Below are 14,107 nucleotides of genomic sequence, written 5' to 3'. Positions count from 1 at the left end.
TATTTTGCATCTCATTACCACCTAACCCATGGCGACAAATATCACCACGGTAATTTTAGTCAAGTTGCAATAGGATCTTTTAGGTCACATTAAGGGCAAAATAATGCACGTTAAGGCCCTAACACCGCTTGATGAATCCTCCTCTCAATCTGCGTCTCTAGCTACTTTGATTGTGACTTTGGCCCTTCCTTCAAATTGTTGTTTTTAAAATTAGATATATCTTTTCTAGGAAGTTTGGTCAGGATCTTTCCTGATGTTTCAATGGAAACTTAGAGCAGGAAAAGTTTTCTTTTCCTTAAATATCCTAGTAAATGCACTGTAAAATTTAAATTGATTAAATATGTGTTTGAACCTACTCAGTAAGAAAATTACAAACTGCTCTGCCGCTTTAACCCACTGTGTAGCTTTGCAAATAGTAGATTTGCTATATGGGAGGTGCTACACTACTTAGTCTTATTTGTTAGATTCTGTGTATGGTTTTTCCTTTCAGTTTTCCTTTGCTCATCCCCCAATAATTATGGACTAAATGCCAAGTTATTTCATTTTGAATGTTTTCCTGAACTGATGATATATTTCCTCATGATTTCTGTACAAGTGTTTTACCTGGTTTATAATTTAATACAGTTCAATAAATAAAAAGTTAAAAAAAAAAACAAGGGGGCTTCTACTACACAGAACAGTTCAACAGCAGAGCAACTGTACGCTCGTTCACCTACTCTTTTCGGAGACCAGCTGCAAGGACCATGGCACTGTGATGGTTAAAGCGTTTAATAATAGCAGCATTACTGTTCTCCTTTATGGATTTTGAAGATGAAGTAGATGGCATAGACGACATACCATAGCCCTGTAAAGAAACGTACAAGATGGGCAAGATTATTTGTGCTTTAATTCCTATATAGAATGCATCCATCTTCATTTCTGGATGAATGTGTCTTTCCATTAGATCATATTCATGTTAACACAGCTACGATCACAAAGAACACCGAAGATGACACAAGAATGTGGTCTACAGACGATGTAAAAAGTCCCAATTTATTGTGTAGCTCAAAAGACACAAAACGTCAAAATCAATTATGTAGTTCAAAAAAAAAAAAAAGACCTGACATGGTTGTGTGTCGACCTGCCTCTGGAGTCTTTGCAGACTAAATTAATACATATAAATAACTTAAAATATCAGTAAGTTTATATGTACAAAATCAAATAAAACTGTATAAAAGACACAATCAAATCTAACTCACATTCAACGTTAAAATCAGAGCAATAAACAAATCATAAAACCAATGGTCAAACATAACAGTTAAAAATAAATATTTAACAATATGGGAAATCAAACCTATAAAGATATAAATCTTACTTTCAAAGAAAATTACTTTTTAAAAAATTGTCACTTGTATAGTTTAAAATAAACTTCACATTAATAAGTTAAACAACTTTGCATAAAAATAATAAATAGGCACATTTACAAACGACACTGGTATTTCTAATAAACATAAATAGAAACTGAATTAAAAAATTAATTAAAAGGACCAATTAGAACAGTTTGAATTGTCTAAGACAAAAGTCTTTTATATTTTAGAACTACCCAACCTGATACATAAAGCTTAACAAAGATGGTCTAAATTAGAAAGAATGTCAATAAAAGATATTTACACCACAGGTTGTTTAAGCCTACCATTGTTAATAAAAACAAAAGATTTTTATACTATTAAGGGGTGAGAATAGTCAACACCTCGATCTATATTTATGATCACACTTATGATTTGTGTCAAATGTGTTGTGACATAACTAAAAACTTAAAGATAGATAGTTCTTGGTATTTACAAAAATAAAAACAATAAAAATGGTAAAACATAAAATGATATGTATTAAATAACCAGATGTGTATGTACCTTTTAAATTGTTTATGAAAAAAAACCATACATCTGTTGATATGCAACCAGATAGAAACCTTGTTAACTGAAGCTCAAAAATTATGTAAGACCACCAAAGCATCTAGAGGAATACAATAGGGGTGCGCATAGGCTTCATAAAAGAGTGGTCATGATGCAAGTAAAATCAAGTGAAGGAAGATAACTTAGTGATATAAAAGTGTGATAAATGTTGTGCAATTGAAAAAAACATTCAGCAGAAAAATAAAACAAGATGTAATTCACTGAAAAAGAAAAATTTTTTATGCTACAAAAAAATGAACTGAATAAATAGCATTCTGGAAATCTACGGATAAAAACACCAGGTGCTAAAGGTAAATACTGCACAAACAGAAACTTGTTGAAAGGAATGTTCTGTAATCTGCTTATAACTTAGGTTATATCTAAGATCTAAGATAACTAATTAGATATTACTGTATAGATTTACTAGTGCTCAAGGAACAAAGCGAAAGCTACATACCTGTACAAGGTATTCTCCGAGGACAGCAGGCTGATTGTTCTCACTGATGGGGTGACGCCTGCGGCAGCCCTTCCAATCGGAAATCTTCTCTAGCAAAGACGTTTGCTAGCCCTCGCACGCACACCGCGCATGAGCGACCGTCTTCCCGCCCGAACTCGGTCGTGTTCGTCAGTCCAGTAAATAGCAAAGACAAAGACAAGGGAAGACACAACTCCAAAGGGGAGGCGGGCGGGTTCCTGAGAACAATCAGCCTGCTGTCCTCGGAGAATACCTTCTACAGGTATGTAGCTTTCGCTTTCTCCGAGGACAAGCAGGCTGCTTGTTCTCACTGATGGGGTATCCCTAGCCCCCAGGCTCACTGAAAACAACAAACATGGTCAATTGGGCCTCGCAACAGCGAGGACATAACTGAGATTGACCTAAACTTATTCAACTAACTGAGAGTGCAGCCTGGAACAGAATAAAAAAGGGCCTAGGGGGGTGGAGTTAGATTCTAAACCCCGAACAGATTCTGCAGCACCGACTTCCCGAACCGACTGTCGCGTCGGGTATCCTTCTGTAGGCAGTAATGCGATGTGAATGTATGGACAGCAAAGTCTTATCCACCAAACGTATGGGAGGATAGGCATACAGGAGGCCCTCCCCCCAATGCAGGAGGAAGGCATCCGAAGCTAGTCTGCCGTGGGCCTGAAGTCTGGAACAGAATTGAGGGACCTTGTGATTGACTTGAGCGGCGAAGAGATCCACCAAGGGGGTGCCCCACACTTGAAAGATCTCGCGTACCACTCGGGAATTGAGTGACCACTCGTGAGGTTGCATGATCCTGCTCAATCCCACTCGTGAGGTTGCATGATCCTGCTCAATCTGTCGGCCAGACTGTTGATTACGCCTGCCAGATACGTGGCTTGAAGAAACATGCCGTTCCGGCGAGCCCAAAGCCACATTCTGCCGGCCTCCTGACACAGGGGGCGAGATCCGGTGCCCCCCTGCTTGTTGATGGCAACCTGATTGTCCGTCTGAATTTGAATAATTTGATGGGACAGCCGATCTCTGAAGGCCTTTAGAGCGTTCCAGACCGCTCATAACTCCAGGAGGTTGATCTGTAGACCTTGTTCCTGGAGGGACCAACTCCCTTGGGTGTGAAGCCCATTGACATGAGCTCCCCAAACCCAGGAGAGACGCATCCGTCGTCAGCACCTTTTGTGGCTAAGGAATTTGGAAAGGACTTCCCAAAGTCAAATTGGACCGAATTGTCCACCAATGGAGGGACTGAAGAAAACTCGTGGAAAGCAGGACTACATCCTCTAGGTCCCCAGCAGCTTGGTACCACTGAGGCGCTAGGGTCCATTGAGCTGATCTCAAGTGGAGGCGGGCCATGGGAGTCACATGAACTGTGGAGGCCATGTGGCCGAGCAATCTCAACATCTGCCGAGCTGTGATCTGCTGGGACGCTCGTACCCAAGAAACAAGGGAGAGAAGATTGTCGGCCCTCGCTTCCGGGAGGTAGGCACGAGCTGTCTGAGAATCCAGCAGAGCCCCTATGAATTCGAGTTTCTGAACAGGAAAAAGGTGGGACTTTGGATAATTTATCACAAACCCTAGTAGCTCCAGGAGTCGAATAGTCATCTGCATGAACTGTAGAGCTCCTGCCTCGGAGGTGTTCTTTACCAGCCAATCGTCGAGGTAAGGGAACACGTGCACTCCCAGTCTGCGTAGAGACGCCACTACTACAGCCAGGCACTTTGTGAACACCCTGGGCGCAGAGGCGAGACCAAAGGGTAGCACACAATACTGAAAGTGCCGTGTTCCCAGACGAAATCAAAGATACTGTCTGTGAGCTGGCAGTATCGGGATATGAGTGTAAGCATCCTTTAAGTCCAGACAGAATAGCCAATCATTTTACTGAATCATGGAAAGAAGGGTGCCCAGGGAAAGCATCCTGAACTTTTCTCGAACCAGATATTTGTTCAGGGCCCTTAGGTCTAGGATGGGACGCATCCCCCCTGTTTTCTTTTCCACAAGAAAGTACCTGGAATAGAATCCCAGCCTTTCTTGCCCGGGTGGCACGGGCTCAACCGCTTTGGCGCTGAGAAGGGCGGAGAGTTCCTCTGCAAGTACCTGCTTGTGCTGGAAGCTGAAGGATTGAGCTCCCAGTGGGCAATTTGGAGGCTTGGAAACCAAATTGAGGGAGTATCCCAGCCGGACTATTTTGAGAACCCACTCATTGGAGGTTATGAGAGGCCACCTTTGGTGAAAAAATTTTAACCTCCCCCCCGAACGGCAGATCATCCGGCACAGACACTTTGATTTCGGCTATGCTCTGCTGGAACCAGTCAAAAGCCCGCCCCTTGCTTTCGCTGGGGAGCTGCAGGGGCCTGCTGAGTCGCACGCTGTTGACGAGAACGAGCGCGCTGGGGCTTGGCCTGGGCAGCAGGCTGGCGAGAGGGAGGATTGTACCTACGCCTATTAGAAGAATAGGTAACAGTCCTTCTTCCACCATAAAAACATCTACCAGTTGAGGTAGGTGCTGAAGGCGCCTGGCGGGAGAATTTGTTGAAAGCGGTGTCCCGCTGGTGGAGCTGCTCTAACCACCTGTTCGACCTTTTCACCAAAAATATTATCCCCACGGCAAGGAGAATTCGCAATCCGCTGCTGAATCCTATTTTCCAGGTCAAAGGCACGCAGCCATGAGAGTCTGCGCATCACCACACCTTGAGCAGAGGCCCTGGACGCGACATCAAAAGTATTGTAAACACCCCTGGCCAGGAATTTACGACATGCCTTCAGCTGCCTGTCCACCTGCTGAAAAGACTTGGCTTGCTCAGAAGGGAGCTTATCCACCAAGTCCGCCAACTGCCGCACATTGTTCCGCATATGAATGCTCGTGTAGAGCTGGTAAGACTGGATTTTGGCTACGAGCATTGAGGAATGGTAAGCCTTCCTCCCAAAAGAATCCAAGGTTTTAGTCTCTGCCCGGGGGCGCCGAAGCATACTCTCTAGAACTCGACCTTCTTAAGATCCACAACCCCAGATTCGTGAGGCAACTGAGTCCGCATCAACTCAGGGTCCCCATGGATCCGATACCGGGACTCATGGATCCGATACTAGGGATTAGTTAGCGGCTTCGCCCAGTTCTCCAGCAGTGTCTTCTTGAAGATATGATGCATAGGTACTGTGGACGATTCCTTAGGTGGCAAAGGATAGTCCAAAAGCTCAAACATTTCAGCCCTTGGCTCATCCTCCATAACCACAGGGAATTGCCATAGACATTTCCCGGACAAAGGCCGCGAAAGATAGACTCTCAGGAGCAGAAAGCTGTCTTTCAGGGGAGGGAGTGGGATCAGAAGGAAGACCATCAGACTCCTCATCTGAGAAATATCTGACGTCTTCCTCTGCTTCCCATGAGGCCTCACCATCGGTGTCGGACACTAGTTCATGAACCTCTGTCCGAAGCCATGCCCGCCTCAACTCCGTAGACACATGGCCACGGTGGGAATGTCGAGAAGTAGACTCCCGCATCGGCGGCGATGAAGATCCCTCCATCGATGTCGTCGGAGAGTCTGCCTGGGAAACAGCCGACGCGGGCACTGCAAGCGGTACCGGCACCGGAGACCTCACGACGGGCAAAGGGCCAGCCGTCGCCTCACTCGACAGCACCGGCGGCGCAAGCACCCCCGGTACCGGAGGAGAAGGGCGCAACAGCTCCTCCAGGATCCCTGGAAGGATGGCCCGGAGGCTCTCGCTTAGAGCAGCTGTCGAGGAAGGCTGGGAGTCCAGTACAGGCAACGAACTGAGAATCTGTTCGGGGCGCGGAGGCGGTACCGGGCTGTCCAGGATATAGCGCATCGACGCCTCCTGAATAGAGGGTGAGCGGTCCTCCCGGCGTCGATGCCTAGTGGGTGCCGACTCCCTCGGCAACCCAGAGCTCTCGGTACCACGACGGGAAGGTGACCGGTGCCGATGCTTCTTTGCCTTCACACGAAGCATGTCACCGGAACCTCCTAGTACCGACGAGGAGGATGTCGAATCCAAGCGCCTCTTCCTCGGGGCCGGGTCCTGTACCGCAGGAGCCCTCGAGGCAGGGGGAGACCTACTCGAGGGCTCACCGCCACCAGCAGGGGAATGGACAGCACTCACCTGCACTCTGGATGAAGAGGCACCCTCCGACGACATAAGTACCAATGATGATCTCGGTACCGTAGACGCTGGAGCACCGGTCGATTACCTCGGTACCGCCGACGTCGATGCACCGGCCGATGACCTCGATACTGAGACCGTCGAAGCACCAGGCGAGGCCCCGAACAGAACGTTCCACTGGGCCAATCTCGCCGCCTGAGTTCTCTTTTTTAACAAATAGAGAGTACAGGCCTGAGGACAGTGCCCAGCCCCCAGACACTGAAGGCACGAAGCGTGCCTATCAGTCAGCGAGATAGCCCGGTTGCACTGGGTGCACTTCTTGAAGCCGCTGGGAGGCTTCGATGACATGGGCAGAAAAATCACGCCGGCGAAATCAAAATTTGCGATGATGGTAAAGGCACCAAAAATAAAAGGGGAGAAAAACCCGTTCAGGCGGCCAACAGGGCCGCTATCGAAAGCGAAAGGAAACTTGTACGGGAAAAACAACTCGAAAATAAAGGAAAGGTTTCTTTTTTTTTTTTTTTTTTTTAAATAACACGCGAAGTAGAAAATAAAGAAGACTTCCGAAACGGAAGGACGCAAGAAAAGCGCGAGGGTCTCCTCAGGGCACAGAATGACGGTAAACACAGCCGTCCCGAGCGCGGAAAAAAGAAGACTGACGAACACGAGCGAGTTCGGGCGGGAAGACAGTCGCGCATGCGCGGTGTGCGTGCGTGCGCTAGGGCTAGCAAACTTCTTTGCTAGAGAAGATCTCTGATTGGAAGGGCTACCGCGGACATCACCCCATCAGTGAGAACAAGCAGCCTGCTTGTCCTCGGAGAATATCTTGTAAGATCGGCATTAAGAACTAGGTGCACATGAGGTCAGAGAGATGGTTAAATATTATATAAGCTAGGGTAGGAATGGATAAACATGTCCTGCTACAGTTATGTGCAGCCCGTGTCACTCCTTGTGTGTGTGAATGAGACTAACAAGTTACTTACTTCTTCCAAGAAAAGCCTGGCTGAAAAGCCAAGCTTTCACCTGCTTCCTGAAGAAGAGATATTCTTGTATTAAAAAGAGCTCACTTGCGGGTATCACATCGTGTAATGTCTTTCGGAGAAGGTGTGGTTAGTGATAGTCCTTGAGAGGACCTTACTGTCCTTGGCAGTGTGTAGAGGAGGGTCATCCTGTTCTTCAAGTACTCGGGGCCATTTCCTTTAAGAGCCTTGAAGATCACAGTTTTAAATGTATCCATGTATTGTACTAGTAGCCAATGAAGTTTCTGTAAAAATGGTGTGATGTGCTCATGCCACTTGCAACTTTCTACAAGTCTTGCTGCAGCATTCTGGATCAACTGAAGCTGGTGCAGGGCCTTTGTTGTCAGACCATTTTATAGTGCATGGCAGTAATCCAGTCTTGATGTTATCATGGCATGCACAACTGGGATAAGATTTACCTTCTCGATGTAAGGAGAGAGGCAGTGTAGCTGTTGCAATAGAAGCAGCTTTTGAAGGTTGCTTGGTTTTGGGCCACTGTTGGAAACAGGATACTGGACTTGATAGGCCTTTGGTCTGTCCCAGTATGGCAACACTTATGTACCTAAGGGGGAATCAGAGTAACAATTGAATCTAATTGTATTCAAAGGTTCCTGACTTGTGATTTGAGGGGGAGTTCATATTTCCTAAAAGAGATTTTGATGATAGGTATGTATCCACTTGTGTTAGAGACCCAGAGAAACTCGGTTTTACTTGGGTTCAGGCAAAGTTTGTTGTGTTTAGCCCATTCTTGAATTGATGTTAGACAGGTAATTAGTTTATTCAAGGCTGTAGGTTGTCAGGTTTCAATGGGAATGAGTAGCTGGACATCATCTGTACATGTCTGTACATCATCTGTACATCTGTAGATGTACAACTGAGTGTCCATTGACCGAATCAGCTCAGCTAGTGGCTTGAGGTGGATATAGAACAGAATAGGTGACAGTATCGATCCTTGTGGTACCCCACAGGTCAGTGCTTATGGTGGCGATGAGTTTCTGCCAAACATTATGGATTGTTGCCTGTCTGATAGATGGGATTTGAACCAGGCAAGTTCTGTTCCCATTGATACCTGTTTCTGTCAGTTGTGTTAGCATCATATCATGAGCCAGTGTCAAAAGCTGCTGAGAAATCTAGCACAACTAACACCGAAGCGAATCCCCTGACTCAGTTTCTGTGACGATCATCTAGTAGGGATACGATGACCGTTTCTATTCCATAACCGGGTCTGAATCCAGATTGACATAGATCTAGCCAGTCATTAAGTTGAACACAGACTGTTCCATAAGTTTCTCTAGAAATGGGATGTTGGATGCTGGCTGGTAACTTTCAAGTTTGTCCTGGTCGAGGTTGTTTTTCTTTAGCATTAGAAAGAGAGGCCTTTACAATTTTTGTGGCATCTTCTATGAGGCCCATACTTGCCTGCTGCACTATCTTTGATGGGCAAGGGTCAACGGAGCAGGTAGTTGGTCGAAGGTCTCTTAAGATTTTCTCACAAGGCTCTCCTCTGTCATTGGGTTAAAAGTGTCCCATCTGTCTCTATCAGGAAGGGGCGAGTTTGTGCACTTCTGGTTAACTAGAGATTGGGTGGGATTTCCTGTAAATCCTGGCAGAGACTTTTCATTTTGTTGGCAAAGTATGCAGCAAAATCATTGAAGTTCCGTTTAGACTTGGCAGGCTGGTTCTGTTGTGGGGGTTGCAGTAGGCTGTTTACTACACTGAACAACTGCTTGGTTGAATTGGGAGCTTGTGCAATGCATTAAGAGAAATACTGGTTTTTTGGTTGCTGTTAAGGCTTGGTGGTACTTTGTCATGTGCTTCCTACTGTTTAACCTGTCTTCATCCAGGTGGGATTTACGCCATCTCCTTTCCATTTTCTGTCCTTCACATTTAAGGATCCGAAGTTCTGGAGAAAACCAAGGTGAGCGTTTGTGAGTGAGGCATAAGACCATTTTTAGTGGTGCCATTTTCTCCAATGTCTTGGCTAAGTGTGTATTCCAAATTTCAACCTGTTCTGACACTGTAGTCCTTTCATCCACATGTGGATAGTCCAAGAACTCTACGAAACTCTCAACGGTCAGCGTTTTTTTTTTTGTCTCTGATCTTCCAAACTCTGGGAGGTGCCATTTGTTTCAGGTGGACACTTAGGGAACGTTTAATTAGAAAATGATCTGACCATGATAGGGGTGTTATTTCAATACTGTTATCCCAGAATTCTGGAATGTCAACCCTTTTTCATTGGTTGGAGAATTGATTACATGTGTAAATCCTTGTGCTGTCATCATGTCCAGAAAGGCTGCTGTGGTGGTATCTGGGGTTTCAATGTGTACATTGAAATCTCCCATGATCACCAGCCTAGGGTAATTCAGGGTCACTTGAGTAATCAGGTCTAGGAGTTCTTGCACAGATAATGTGATAATATGAGGTGCTTGGTATACCATGAGCAGCCAAAATAGGTTTTTCCTCTTCAAGATGGATTAAAAGATTCGTGTAGCTGGGGAATGGAAATTCTGCGAAGTTTGATTGTATCCTGAATCAAGACTGCTACACCTCCACATGGTCTTGATTGATGTTGTATGTTGAAACCTGTTGGGCATAGTTTAGCCAGTGCCCCCCCCCCCCCCCCCCCCACACACACACTTTCATCTAGCCAGGTTTCACTTATTCCTAGGATGTCAAGGTGCTGTTCATGTATGGCATCATGGATCACCAAGGATTTCTTTGCAGCTGATCTGGCATTCACCAGTTCTATAGTTCCCAAGGGCGGTCTGGGGATAGCATTGGCGTGGCAATGAGGTGTTTGATCTCTTGCATGTTTGCCTTTTCTTCGGTTGGTGGGAATTATATATTCTGAATGCCTTTTTCTTACTGCCATGGAGCATCCCCACCCCGTCTCTCTGATCCTTACATGGAGTTTAAAGGCAGACTCCTAGCCCTGTGCGGGAGAGATTCAATATAAGCATCCCACACTGCGTGGAATAACTTTAATCATTTGGGCATGTGCTTGGCGTATTGACACTCTAGCAGCATCAAAGCATGCAATTTATTTCTCCAGGTCCAAAAAGATGGTGCCTCATCCCCTACCCAAACCCCTAAGATCACTTTTTTCCCCAAAATCCCCGCTTTCCTAACAAACAAAGTATGTGCTCTATTACGTATATGAAATGCTTCATACTTATCCAGCAACACTGCTTCTGGGGTAAGTGAGACCACCCTCCCTTGATGACTTTAGTTTTAAGGAATCTAATAGATTCAGAATTTTAGAAATAGTTATGTAGTTAAAATAAAACTAACTCACAGATTGCAGGTATGAACTTTATAGTTTCTGGTTCTGATATCCTTGAATGGCCCAACTGATGCAGGTTGCTGTAGGCTTTTTCTTTTTTGTCTATGTCACGATCCCAGGCTTTGAACAACCAGGCGTGAACTCTGGAACAACGTGAGCCCTTGGCCTACTGTCGTCAAGCGGCAGAGGAGGCAAAACCCTCCAAGCAAGACTGGGGAGGATACAGGATGCACTAGGCTTGGCTAGAGTCAGATACTGGAACAAGCTTGGCTTGACTGGGCTGGAACCAAATGCTGGAATGGACTTGACTGGACTGGAACCAGATACGGGAACAAGCTTGGCTTGACTGGGCCGGAACCAAATGCTGGAACGGATCTGGCTTGACTGGATCGGAACCAAATGCTGGAACGGACATGGCTTGGCTGGAACTGGATTCAGGAACAAGCTTGGCTTGACTGGGCCGGAACCAAATGCTGGAACGGACCTGGCTTGACTGGATCGGAACCAAATGCTGGAACGGACATGGCTTGGCTGGAACTGGATTCAGGAACAAGCTTGGCTTGACTGGAACTGGATTCAGGAACGAGCTTGGCTTGACTGGACTGGAACTGGATTCAGGAACAAGCTTGGCTACAAACAGGGTAGATACAAGCAGGGAGGGGACTGGAACTAAAGACTACCAGGGTAAAGACAGACAAGCAGGGACAGAACCAAAGCTGGATACAAAGTTGACTCACACAGACAAACAACAGAACTAAGGCTGAAGTTAAGGAAGAAGGGACTAGAACAAGCAAGGCAGACTAGGCAGGACACAAAGCAAACCAACAGACAAACAACAGAACTAAGGCTAAAGGCAGAAGTGCACACAGGCACCACAATTAAGAAGACAAGACTCAGGTGCCCACAGAACAAGGCAAGAAATCTAAACAGAAGTGCACGCTGCACATGGACTAACCTGGGGACCTTTGGCATTGCAAAGGCCCTGAATATAAGTGCACCACTTCCTTATAACAGGACAGAGACAGGAAATACACAGAACCCAAAGTGAGGCTTGAAACACAATGGAAATGGAAACCCTACAGGACAGAACCAGGAAATACACACTGAACACCGAAGTGAGGCTTGGAACACACAGGAAGTAGAAACCCTACACTCTGAACACCAAAGTGAGGCTTGGAACACACAGGACAAACACAACAATGCAGACAGTAGCCAGCTCATGAGCTGACCAGCAGAAAAGGTGAGTCGAAAGAGGGGTCATGGCCACAATCATGACAGTCTACGAGGAGGGTTAGATGTAAATATAGGTCCAGCTCCGATCACAGGGCACGAGGAGAGTTATTTGTAATATGAAGAGAAGTTAAAAGCTTCCTTTCTCCAGCCAAAATAAATTAAAGCAGTTCAAAGTAAAATTGAGGACTGGTGCCTCAACACAGACTGAGCAGAAGTCAGTAAATGTTTGGGTTGTAAATAAGCAAAAAGTGTATTTCACATAAGTTGCTGATGTGAACCCTGCCAGCCACCCAGTGCCAATTGCCATTATCAAACCATCTTTATTAGGTTAAGACGTAAATATCTGGTTGGGCAGTTCTAAAACATAAAAGACAATTCAAACTGTTATAATTAGTCCTTGGGGGATCACGTGATGCATTGAGCAGGTCGGCTGTGTTCAGCTGAAGTTCTGGGACTCTCACCCCCTTAAATATACTATACTAGTATAAAAGGCCCGTTTCGATAGGCAATGAAACGGGCGCTAGCAAGGTAATCCCCCCTCCCTCCCCTCCGAGTGCCAGACCCCCCCCTCCCTCCCTTTCGAGTTCCAGACCCCCCTCCCGAGTTCCAGACCCCCCTCCCCAGATCCCTACCTCCCTTCCTTCCTTTCCTTCCGTCTGAGTTCCAGACCCCCCCCCCTCCCTCCCAGGTCAAGGCCCCCTCACGCCCCTACCACCCAGTTCCAGACTCCCCCTCCCTCCGATTTCAACACCCCCCCCTCCGCGTTACTGACCCCTGGACCCCCATGCCGCGACCCTCTCGACCCCCCCTTCCCGCAGAAAACCATACCCCACTGGCCTCGCATACCTGTGCTGAAGACAGCCAAAGTTCTCTTCTCGTCTGCTCTTCTCAGACACACGCACAGAAACTTGAACAGATCTTTCATCAAGCAACGCCCCGGCACAGCCGAGAAGTTTGGTTGTCGTCAGCACAGGAACGCGACGGCGGCGGGGTAGGGTTCTCAGCGGAAGGGGGGGGCTGAGAGGGTCGCGGCAGGGGGGTCCAGGGGTCAGTTACGCGGAGGTGGGGTGTTGAAATCGGAGGAAGGGGGGAGCCTGGAACTCGGTGGGAGGGGCATGAGGGGGCCTTGAACGGAATGGGAGGGAGAGAGTGACGTGTGTGGGGGGAGGTGTTGATGTTCTTTGGGTGGGGGTTGCTTTGGTGATGCGCTGTGGGGGGGGGGGTCTGTGTTGCCCCGATCCCTGTCATTTGCTCAGAAGTGGCAGGGAGCGGTGCACTAACAGCTGATTCCCAGGCAGGGGGAGGAGTAGGGAAACACGCGGCAGTGACGTTACTGACGTCAGTGTGTTCTTAGCTGCCTAGCAGACCACCTCCGAGGGATCCAAGGTCCCAGGCAGGTTAGAACGTTGGAGGTGAGAATTATTATATAGGATTAGCGCTTTCAGCTTGCTTTGCCCGCAATCTACTGACCATTTGTTAGCCTACTATATGGACAAATATTTGAAGGAGTTTCCAGCTGCAATGACTCATAAATTGGCGAAAAAAGAAAAGCTTAAATTGGTGACTGGAGATCTTAAGATGGCGGACTTGCCTAGTCCCGCGCTGGCGGTGTTTAGATGCTCAACTGGCCCAACTTACAACGGTGATAATGCAAGTAATGGAGCTGCGTTGGGAGAAGATTTCCCATAAATTGGATGTGTTTCAAATGTTTGATGGGATAGCAATCAGAACGGGGGATTTGGAGACATGCGTTTCGGTGTTGGTGGAAGATGCGCGTGCATGCGGCCCTGACCTCGTTCACCTCAATCAACAACTTTCAGAACATTGGAAGATTTGGAGAATCGCTCCAGATGGAATAATCTGAGGATTGTAGGGCTCCCAGAGAGTATCCCGGAGCAGAATTTGGCCATGTGGCTGGAAGTCTGGCTTGCAAAGGAAATGGCGATTACTGATTCAATGGGCCTTTTTGTGGTGGAGCGCACACACCGCGTGGGATGGCCATCTGAAGACTGCAACCGCCCCAAGAGTGGTGATGACCAAACTATTG

General features: G+C 46.8%; 1 protein-coding gene across 7 annotated transcripts in view; it reads right to left on the bottom strand.

Annotated features, from left to right (window-relative positions):
* The window catches only part of GTF2H1 (general transcription factor IIH subunit 1), a 1,055,813-nt gene that overhangs the window by 82,251 nt on the left and 959,455 nt on the right, over nt 1–14,107 (bottom strand). For all 7 annotated transcript variants that reach the window (XM_030201095.1, XM_030201094.1, XM_030201089.1 and 4 more), the window contains exon 8: nt 717–844. In XM_030201095.1, the coding sequence (XP_030056955.1) occupies nt 717–844 (128 nt within the window). The remainder of the gene's footprint in view (nt 1–716; nt 845–14,107) is intronic.

This window comes from Microcaecilia unicolor, chromosome 4, assembly GCF_901765095.1.
Source record: "Microcaecilia unicolor chromosome 4, aMicUni1.1, whole genome shotgun sequence".
NCBI lineage: Eukaryota > Metazoa > Chordata > Amphibia > Gymnophiona > Siphonopidae > Microcaecilia > Microcaecilia unicolor.
This window is presented reverse-complemented; position numbering and strand designations above follow the sequence as displayed.